Genomic DNA, 10,920 nt, shown 5'->3' on the forward strand with positions numbered 1-10,920 from the left:
CTCTGAAGTTTGATGTATGTAGATACACACAGGGACAGATTGTCAGGGTCTCTCTTGAACATATTATGAAAACAAATACCAACAATCAAAATGTAATGTGAGATGAGCGATACTGTTTTGAAAATAAACAAAGTGCTGCTGGTTCATCTAATAATGAAAATAAACAAAGTGCTGCTAGTTCATTTAATAATGGTAAAGAAAAGTAACTACTGCTGCCGGTTCATCTGTCCTCGCCGCTCCCAAAGATGTTCAACCAAGTCTTCCTGTAGTTGACGGTGCATGTGATGATCTTGGATTTCATGATGCTTCTGAACAAATGCTGAAAAATTTGATGTTCCTTCACGTGACACCAACGCCAGTCGTCTTAGTATCACTCTTGTCATAGGATACTTCAAGACGATCAGCATCACGTTCATCTTCAATTATCATGTTATGCATTATTATGCATGCCATCATGATATCTCAAAGTGTTGCTTCATCCCAAAACCGCGTTGGACCTCGAACAATGGCAAAGCGAGCCTGCAATACACCAAATGCACGTTCCACATCTTTCCTCTGAGACTCCTGAGCAGCAGGAAAATTTTTGTCCTTCAAATTTGCAGCGCCCTTGATTGTTTTCACAAAAGTCGACCAAGTAAGATATATCCCATCAACAAGGTAGTAACCCATATCATAATTGTGGCCGTTAATCGTGTAGTTAACAGCCGGAGCTTCACCTTTAGCAATTCTATCAAACAGAGAAGATCTGTTCAAAACATTAATATCATTGTTCGATCCGGGTAGACCAAAGAATGCATGCCATATCCATAAATCCGTAGACGCAACAGCCTCAAGTATAATAGTTGGTTCTTTCACATGACCACAGTACATACCATGGTGAGCCGTAGGACAATTTTTCCACTTTCAATGCATACAATCAAGACTGCCAAGCATACTGGGAAAACCACGTTGTTCAGCAATATAAAGCAGCCTAGTTGTATCATCTTCATTAGGAGCTCTCAAGTATTCTTTGCCAAACACCTCACAAATAGACCTGACAAATCTCCTTAGGCTCTCAATAGCAGTGCTTTCACCAATCCACACATATTCATCAACATAATCTGCAGGTACAGCGTAAGCTAGATGTCTAAAAGCTGCAGTTATCTTTTGTAGGGAGGAAAATCCAAGTTCACCGGCAGCATTTCTTTTTTGAACAAAGTAGGGATCATGCCATCTGACAGCTGCAGCTATTCGATTAAATAGAGGGTGACTAATCCAAAAAAGTCGCCGAAAATACTTTTCTGGATATACTGGATTTTCAGCAAAGTAATCACGATATAATTTTATACCGTGTTCTTCTCTACTTCTATCATAAACCTTGTATCCAAAAACTGAACCTCGATGTCTTTTATGCTGCTCATGCTTCCTCTTCCGGTACTCACCCATCATAACAGTCATAAAGTGGTCAAATTCATCATCTGACTCATCCTCTTCTTGATGAATCATACGTCTCTTCATCTCAGATATTTCTGCAATGTATCAAATGAATAACAAGTTTACAATGCATGAAAAAAAATGATAACATGTCCAATCTGTATTGACAACAAGCACCAAGTAATAAAAACTAAAACCGAAGAACAGGGCAAGAGATACAGATCGGCAAAGAAATAATAATAAATTAATGATAAACACCACATGAACGACACCACATCAGAATAAACTATGCAGCAGAGGTAGTCATTGGAATAAACTAAGCAGTCGCGGCAATCATCGGAACAAACTAATCAAGAGTAGGCACGTCATCAGAATAAAGCATGCGCTAGATCTAAATTACCGAGATGATGTGGGGCAGAGGCAGATCGACGCCTAGTTGGCTTGGCGGCTTGTGCAGAAAGCGGTCCTTTGCCGTCAGGTGAAGAAGAGGGGTGGCGTCAATTGCAGACGGTGGCGGCAGCGGTAGCCAAAGGCAGACGGGAGAAAAACAGAATTTACTAACTAACCACGTGATTAAGGGCACACTGTTGGAGCCTATCAATTATTTTGGGCCTTATTTTATCAAAATCAGGTCCTTTTAAAAATATGAGGCACTATTTTAAGGCACTCTCTTGGAGTTGCTCTTAGGAAAACCCTAACCGCCCCCTCACCCAGCTCACCCACCACAGCCACCATTGTACCTCTGCCGCCGCCTTGGATTCCACCACTGCTCCTACCATTCCGCCACCGTCGCTCCTGGATCCGGCCATGGCGTGGCCGGATCTCCCCCCTCTGCCCCTTCTCCTTGCTTCTCCTCGCTGCGCCTAGGCCTCCCCCTCGCCGGAGCGAGAGGGGCGAGGCTCGGCGCCTCGTGGTGGTGCCCCGGTCGGGACATGCCCGGTCAGGTTGATCCGGCGCAGGCCGGAGGTCGCGGGTGGAGATGGTGTGTCGTGGAGCTCCACGGCGAATGGTGATGGTGCCTCAAAGCTCGAAGCCCGGAGGCTCCACCGGCGTCGCGCGGCGGTCGCATCCTCCGGCCGGAGTCGGCGTGTGAGGCGGCGTGGTCGGCTAGTACGTCGGTGATAGGGGCGGCACGGTTAAGTGAGGTTGTCGCGCTCCACGCGCATCAGTGCCGTCCATCCATGGGACCAGCAATAGTGCGGGGAGCTCACCAAGATGCGGCCAGGTGCGGTGCTCGCATCTGGTGGCACTGGTGGTCCACAGCGAGCTGCAAGGTTGTCGATGGCGGCGTCCTTGTCGTGGCATCCTCCGAGCCTTCCTCCAAGGCGCATGGCGAGGGGAGGAGGGCGAGGGCGGCGGCCGACAGGAGCTAGGGTTCTGTACCAGCGAGGACGGTGTGCCGGAGCCCGGCGAGCTGCTTGATGGCGGAGGAGTGCGCGAAGACGGCGAGCCCGCTGCTGGCATGGAAGATGAAGAACAGAGCCGACGATGGCAAGGCAGGACGGTGAGGTCGGCATCTTACCGAGCTCGCCGGCATTCCCCTTCTTCTTTTTCTTCTGTGTGTGCTCAGTGTAGAGGCAGGTGCTGATAACGTGTTGTAAATCAATATGTAGTGTAAATGAACACAGTAGAATCAAGAGAGGGAAACGGTGAATCAGCAAGCTTTATTCATCAATCCGGGTACATGTTTATAGATTTCCATGGCTGTCAGTTTGAGCAAGGGAGCGGGAGCTCGCCCCTGACGTGCGATGTGCGCGAGTCCCGCACGACGTGCGCGCTGACCAGGCACGACGTGGGTCAGGGGGCCACGGGATGGTGGGACTTTTCCCGCTTCATGGAGTTTGGACGAGATGGGGTGGGGGGTCCGCGCGACAGGCAGGACCGGCGCGTGCGAGATGACGGGAGGGTTGGCGGAATCGGCCGTGCCTTGGGGGCTTGGGGAGTTGGGGGGCCTTCGGGGGGAGTGGTGCCGCCGTGCCGGTGATTTGGAATTTCGGATTGCGGCAGGCCCACGTTCCATTGGTCGGGATTCGGCCATGTAAGAACGCTGGTAACCATAGCAATCATCACGTTGGGTGTGACAATTATCCAATAGGATGGAGACACGTATTCCAGAGGGCACGGCGACTTGTGCTGTGCGAATCCCTTGGTCCTACGAAGGTGCCGGCGGTGCAAGTCTCTCCTCTTTGAATTTCCACCTTTATCTACCTATTTTTAAATCGTAACTTTCATTCTGTAACTTTTAATCGTTAATAGTTGTTATCAGATGGAGTTGGTGTTGAAGGACGCAAGAACGGGTACGAAATATGTAAAATCAATGTTCGGATAGTACAGCATGAAACATTAAAATCCTCGAGACCTCGACCTACACAGATTAGACAAAAAAACAAAAAAAATATGCAGGTCGTTTCAAACTCCCAAACTCACATTCGGATGTTTTTGTCATAGATGTAGAATCATCCTATTTTGAGTAGAAATGGATCGACAGTATAATAACTATACTTTGATCATGCTGCATTCTGTAAAAAAAACTGTCCTACCTTTTCGTGAATCAATTTGTTGTTCTCTACTTTACAGTTTACTAGCAAATATTACCGTAAATTGCTACAAACTATATAGTGCAGTGGCACCTCCAGCGTACAAATTCTTATAAGTCAGTCCTAATCGACTATAATGTCATAACACCGCCCACACCTATTTGCTTTAGTTGGGGCTCGGACCATCCTGTGTTGGCACGTTCCTCTCTCCACCGCCGCTAGTACTATTACATCTATCATGATGCCCCTCGACATCTCGTCGGTGTCATTCGCGGGATGTGCTTCTACCTTACCGTGGTGTTGAGGTTATTGTACATCTAACCTCTAAGATTTACTATTCCTTTTATTTGTGATATTTCTTCCCTTCACCTCCTATTTGTTTTTTATTCTCAGGTTATATGTTACACATGAAGTCTTGGACTATATTATTATTTGCCTTCTTTTGTCATCATGTAATATATGGACTCTGTTGTGTGATATTTCCAGAAATGAACGAAAATTCTCCTCGCATACGGCTTGGTTTCAAATTTTGATTTGATTTGTTTAGCCATAGGCCCCACCATCATCGAATATCAATAACAGATGAAGGAAATGGTTCACACTTAAGAAATAGGTAGAGAAAGGCTCATATCTTTCACGTTTAAACCCTTAAAAGTTAATTTTTATTTTTTATGGGGTATTTGTGTTCCTGCTCTATTATGAAGTCTAATTGTGATTTTGCTTGCTCTTTTTTTTAACTTTGTGGTTTTGTTCTTTAACATTCACAAGTCAATAGGTTTTGTTGTTTAATGGTCAAAATAAGGGTAAATGCGCAAATAACAAGGGTAAAATCGCATTGACTTGTGAAAAGTAAGGGCAAAATACAAAATTAAAAAATAAAAACAATAATAATTGCACTTCAAAGTAAGGGCAAGAACATAAAAAAATCTTGTATTTATGTTTAGGCTCCCTTGACCTTTAAAAGCTCATATCTTTCACGTTTAGCACTGTTTTTACTTTTTAGCGATCCTTATGGTGGCAAGATAGAATTATTACTATTTTAATTATTATAAAAAATAAAATGACAATAATGTAATATAACATATTTTTGATAAAATCATTTTTAATATTATAGTATGCTAATTAATATATTGAATAATCTGGCACGACCGGGAGAACACGATGGGCGCAGAGTTGTATGCCTGTATCGACCACTGGATGCTCGTGCCTGTCAGCTCTAAGATGGGTGCTGGCTCCCCGACAACGTGTGGCCGATCCGGAACCCATGGGAGCGAGCGATTGGTGCTGTTTCGGCATTGCGCAGTGTGCTCATCTCGACAGCGAGCGGTGGCCTTGTTGGCGACGTGAGATGGACAAATGCGGCCACGGAGGTGTTCGTGTTTCACAAGTTGCGATCACCTGAAAACTTCCTTTACTGTCCTATTTTTTTGCACAAAAGGATTGAAGAAAATACGACATCCAACAGAACTTGTTGCGTACAGAAATAGTGCCGTGGCAAAAAGGATCTTCACAAATTCATGACATGTTATCAGGGTCCATCATGTTTCTAGGAAGACAGAAAGCCATGCGTGAGTTACCGCGAGAACAAAATATCCTCCATCCGAGCATCAGTTTGGAGGATGCTAACCATAAAACATCATGTCCTGTGGAGTGTGGACGATCCAGGGTTATGCAAGGCTCCAACCATATAGATGTCATTAAGAATTTAAGATCTGCCACAAACCAACCTATAAAAGGAAATGGTGATGTTAGTTCCCATACCTCCAAAACTCACATATCTGAACCCTGTCCATGCTAGTCTTCACTGATTGCCAACATATATAGACCAAAAATAGCATTTGCATCTGTATGTTTTCATTAGCGAAGGAGCCTGGTTAGTATGGCAGGCCAATGAATTTCCGCCTAATCAACCAATTAAGCAGCAAAGAGAATCTTTACGTAATTACATTTCATCCACAGATCACAAAATTATGGCCCTGTTTATTTGAGCTTCTGGGCACTTTTCGACTGCTAGCTAGAAGCTGAAAAGCATATGACAGGGTGCTTCTGGTTTTTGAGGAGATTGCTTTTTCAAGATTCCAAAAGCCAATGGTCCAAAAGTGCCTAGAAACTCAAACAAACATGACCTATATATGCTCATTCAGGATGAAAAAATGAAATGCAATTACAGAGCACACTCTGTGGGAAGTTTAGAATCCGCATCTACTTCAGAATTCAAGAACAGTTACACCAATTCAACTTAACACACAAGGAAATGTATTCCATATTAGGCAATTCCATCCTTTTTATGTGTGACAATTCCAGCCATTTGGCTAACTGGATATACTCTCCTAAGGCCATTCCAAGTGGGAGGTTTTATTTTTATATTTCCAAGAATGCCATACAAGCAACAAGATATTTAGTTGATGGTTGCCCATACAATGCATTGTTTCATCTTTGCTATTTCATAGGCAAGATATGCAAGAGACAAGCTATACTGCTGCATACATGGTCTCATTTAGATGAAACCCCTTTCTCTCTCTTCACTAATTCCTTGCTACATCATCAAAAATATTGGCATGACACCCTATTTAGTATTTAATGAGAATGAAACTCCCATTGGGAGTAGCCTAAAGCATATCCTCAGGACAGTCCCATTTTGTTCTAATTTCACTTTTACAAATAGTTTTTGTTTACAAATGGAAGTGGGAAGCGAAGCAAAAACAAGGCAGCCTGCATAGCATATTATCTACAGAACATGACATGCTTAAAGTCTGAAATCTGTGACAAAACTCATGCAATCTCGAAACGGAGAAAAAGATAAAAAGTCATGCATTTAACTGAATCAGGCTAGTGCCTGCACTACAAATAACAATAAAACATAAGACCTCTCAGTAACATCTGGATTACACAAGGTCCATCTAACATATATGTAATTTAAGCCTATCAAAAAAAATTAACCCAATATACCTTCATATTCACAAAGCACCATGCATATAAGCCGAAGTTAGCATTTGAGCTTCCGAGATCAACGGTATATGCAGCATACAACACCTGCATGGCAATAAAGAATATCCTCATTAGCAATTTTGGCCATGTCAAAAATGAGAAACCTTCGTGAACACATCATCATTAATTCTTACCTAAATGTTCAATAGGAAAAGTAATTTAATCAAAGAAATACATTGCAAGATTGTCGTAGCATTGCAACCGTACAGTGAAACAACAAAAGCTGGAGGAAAATGTTATTGCTCTACATTACAGCAAGCGGAGCATTTAGTTTGCTATCATCCTGCAAAGGATGTAGCACACGCGTACGAGCCGCATACTCTTGCTGACATTGAAGGTCTTTAATCCTTCTATAGTCTATGCAATACATCAACTCTAGTGATAGTGTTGGGCGCAATTGTTTATGTATAGAACTTCGTAATAAGAACAAGGGCATGACTTTAAGAAGGATAAGGGTGGAAGGAGAGGGAAGCAATAAAATCAGCAAAATACTTCAACAACATAAGGATCTTAAGGAGGCAACTTTCATGAATTTAAAAAGCTGGCATGCAACTTTTTATGTAGAATTTATATAAAGTTGTTATGGGCGTGGGTCTTGGCCTGGGGCCATCAGTACAGCAGTAGCATCAACCAGATGGCAGCATTTATCCTTAGTATGTTTTAGATTTGTTTTGCTAGAAAGATAAGCTTGTTATGAGATAAGGTTTTTTTCAGAGTAGATTTGGTTTGTTACATCGCTTAACATCTATTGTTAGGAGGCTGGCTATAAAAGCTAGCAACACCAACAGTTGTAATCAAGAAAGAAGAACCCTAAAAATAGTCAGAGCCTCCAGATGGAGCGTGAGTAGTCAGCTCTAATCCATATCAAAAGACATGACATGATTTCCTTATCAACAAAAGCTGAGATAAAAGAGTGATGTCAATAGGTTTTTGAAAGTCCAATTGATGAGTGTTGAACTGAACATCTGTACTCATGAATATCTAAAATCCCCGCTGTATTTGACGGACCCCTTCATAAAGAATAGTTTTCAGCATTCGAGTTGAAGATATATTAATTAGAAAAGTATCCTCATGAGGTAATGAGCTCCCTATGTTTGAAACAACAGATGTTAATGGAAGTTAGAACTAGCACTAGACTTCTTATTTCTACAATTTATCAATTGAATTCTTCTATCGAAATGTTTGTTGCACAAGATACATTCACTTCTCTTGTAAAGTTAAGAGGTTATCTAAAAGCTCCCAAATTTACCATCTTTGTAATAGTCACTCAGCAGCAGATCAAGCATCCATATTCAACCTACTTCCACAAAGCAGCTACCTAGATTACGAATGAAGCCATGCAACAAAATTTTTCAATTTATGCATATACCCCTCTCTATATTCTAGCAACATGTTTAACATGAAAAATAAAAATGAGCATGATAGTGGGAATCAAGTTAACAGTGTATACTTCCTTACCTAGCAACAGGCAGTAACTGGGACGAAGAGGTCCAAGGTACCAGGTTATGTACTGATGCTTCTTCTGGCTTCTGGTTTATGTACATTTCTGAGAAGGCATATTTCAGAAATTCTCGGTCCATGTTAACATCCTTAGCAGTGTTGCAAGCTGATACACCTCACCAAACATCCTGCTCATTGGTATCATCAACCAGTCCTTGAGCCATAGCTTTCTTGACCCAACTCATCCATCACATCCAATTCAGCATCATACTCGTTGTCTGCCTCAGTTCCACCTCCTCCCAATTGTCCCCAGTGACACCATCCTCAAACAAGTCTCCAAAACTCATCATCCACCTCTAAAGAACCATCCTCATCATGGTGACTATGAGTTAGCGACATTTTCATCATGCAAATTGAAAATGAGCATGCATAATCAGAATCAATAAGCAGTGCATCCTTTCTTACCCAGTGATGCGAAGAACATGGGAACAGGAGGTCCGAGATACCAGGCTAATTGCTACTTCTAGTTAACACATGCTGAGGAGCAAATTTGAGAAATCTGGGTCCCCATTAGCATCCTGAGTAAACTCTCAGGATTTGATATACCTCACCAAACATCCTGCTCATTTGTACTGTCAACCAACCCTTCTGCCACAGCTTTTTTCATCCAAAACTCCTCTATCGCATCTGATTCAGTGTCATGTTCTTCATTCCCCTCAATTCCACCATCACTGCCCACCTGCTCCCAATCGTCCCCAATGATACCATCCTCAAACAAGTCCCCAAACTCATTATCCACATCTAACAAACCCTCATCTTCCACCTCTTTGTCATCTTCATCCTCATCACTGTCACTATCAAACGTGAGAACGCCTTTCTTCCTAGCATGTCTCATCCGCTTTCCCTCCCGTACAAGCTCCTCCAGCCTATCCCTCCCAACCAGCATCTCATCCTCCACTAGGAGCCTCCCATCATCATCAAATGCCTCCACAAGGAACACCGAGTGTCGCACCCCCTTCACACTAACGTAGAACAGCTCCGGATGTCGCACCAGCAAAGCACGCAGCCGGTTTGGCAACCCAAAGTCTTTCCTGAAGTGCGTGAGGTTGTCCACCAATGTCCGCTTCTCCACGGTCATCGCCAGCACCTCCCTCACCACAGCGCAGGCCCGCCGCTCCAACATCTCAAGACTGGCGCCCTCGTCAAGAGGCTCGAATGGGGATACATCGGGAAGGCTATGGAATCGCAACAGGTAGTCCCGGTGCGCGCGGCGGAGGTTGAGTCCCCGGCGGAGCGGGAGGTGGGGAAATCTCCGTGGCCGGTCAATGAGGCGGTCGGGCGTGGAGGCGCGGTGGAAAAGCGGGAGCGACGGTGGAGGTGGCGGAGGAGGATCTGCGAGCTGGAGCGCGTGTCCATATGAGGTGTGCACGAGAGTAAAGAGGTCGGGGTGGCGGGGACAGAGCGTGGCGCGGAAGTCCATGGCGACGCCGAGGTCGGGGGCGATGTGGGCGAGCCTGTTCACCGGGATGCTCTGGCGCGGGGTCATGAGGAGGATTCGGTGGAGCTTGTCCGAGAGCGCGTCCGCGCCGTTGCTGGTGGCGCGGAGCGCGGCGAGGTCGGCGGCGAGCGCCTCGGCGGCGGGGGTGAGGCCGACGGCGAGGGTGGAGAGTGACGGTGAGAGAGGGAGCGAGGTGGGCGCCTGGAAGAGGCGGAAGAGGGTCGGGTAGCGGAGAACCATGGGGATGAGCGGGCGGCCGCGGTGCGGGAGGCCGAGGAAGCGGCGGCAGCGGCCGAGCACGCGGAGCGGGAGGAAATGGCGCGGCTTGGAGAGGAGGAGGGTGAGGAGCTTGCGCGCGAAGCGGAGGCGGCTGGCGCGCGCCGCCTGGCGGTCGAGAGCCGGGCAGCGGACCAACCTCAGCGGCGGGAGCGGTGGGGGGCCCGGGCGCCCCGCCTCGGCTGTGGAGGCGCAGCGGACGACGAGGGACGGGGAGATGGGCTTCGTGGTGGGATTCGTGGGACGGAGGAGGCGGAGGTGGTGGACGGGGGCGAGCGGGTGCGCGGGGAGCGACGGCGAGAGGGAGGTGGGCGCCACCATGGCGACGAAATGCGCCGGGGAGGTTCCGGAGGGACGACAGGATAGGGGGGAGCACGGGCGCTGCTAGGAGCAACGCGCGTGACCAGAATGCACTCGGTCACAGAAACGCTTCCGCGCATATGATTTTTCATTAGCTTCTTGGGCCGATATTTTTGGGGTCCGTCGATACCTCCGCGAGCCCGGAAGATAGCAAGTGCGCGAGAATAACCGGCCTGCTGGGCACGTTTTCTTCATTCCTTTACAGTCTCGTCAATTGCTTGATTAGTGGATTGTCTAGTTTTTTTTTAACATGAAACCTTTATTTTTACTATAAAAAAAGATTGGGGGATAATTTTTTGGTGCAATCCTACCTCCAGACTCCCTCGCCTTCGTCATTCTGCCGTGTGATGGCAGCCCTCCGTTCATTTGATCCGATCTCCCAAGAGCGATCGTCTGGTGCCCCGCTCC

The 10,920-nt window shown here is 45.9% G+C and overlaps 1 protein-coding gene and 1 pseudogene across 4 annotated transcripts; both read right to left on the reverse strand.

Moving 5' to 3' along the window:
- Nucleotides 1–206: 206 nt before the first annotated feature.
- Nucleotides 207–2,950, reverse strand: LOC112900574 (annotated as a pseudogene).
- Nucleotides 2,951–5,299: 2,349 nt separating this feature from the next.
- Nucleotides 5,300–10,576, reverse strand: LOC112900430 (protein WHAT'S THIS FACTOR 1). Of its 4 annotated transcripts, none has more exons than XM_025969290.1 (4): nucleotides 8,844–10,576; nucleotides 8,397–8,734; nucleotides 6,900–6,983; nucleotides 5,300–5,677 (listed from the first exon to the last, which is right to left on the reverse strand). In XM_025969290.1, exon 1 carries the CDS (start codon nucleotides 10,471–10,473, stop codon nucleotides 8,986–8,988), a length of 1,488 nt encoding a protein of 495 aa, XP_025825075.1. In that variant the 5' UTR covers nucleotides 10,474–10,576; the 3' UTR covers nucleotides 5,300–5,677; nucleotides 6,900–6,983; nucleotides 8,397–8,734; nucleotides 8,844–8,985. The 4 variants fall into 4 exon arrangements, with proteins under 4 accessions (XP_025825075.1, XP_025825076.1, XP_025825077.1 ...); XM_025969291.1 differs by adding an exon at nucleotides 5,712–5,794 and having other exon boundaries at nucleotides 5,300–5,593; nucleotides 8,397–10,576; XM_025969292.1 differs by adding an exon at nucleotides 5,678–5,794 and having other exon boundaries at nucleotides 5,300–5,593; nucleotides 8,397–10,576.
- Between the last annotated feature and the right edge of the window lie 344 nt (nucleotides 10,577–10,920).

Source organism: Panicum hallii, chromosome 7 (assembly GCF_002211085.1).
Source record: "Panicum hallii strain FIL2 chromosome 7, PHallii_v3.1, whole genome shotgun sequence".
In the NCBI taxonomy this organism is placed as follows: domain Eukaryota; kingdom Viridiplantae; phylum Streptophyta; class Magnoliopsida; order Poales; family Poaceae; genus Panicum; species Panicum hallii.

Bases quoted from the DNA above. Each gene is read 5' to 3' on its own strand.
- LOC112900430 (XM_025969290.1), bottom strand. From the start codon at position 10,473: ATGGTGGCGCCCACCTCCCTCTCGCCGTCGCTCCCCGCGCACCCGCTC.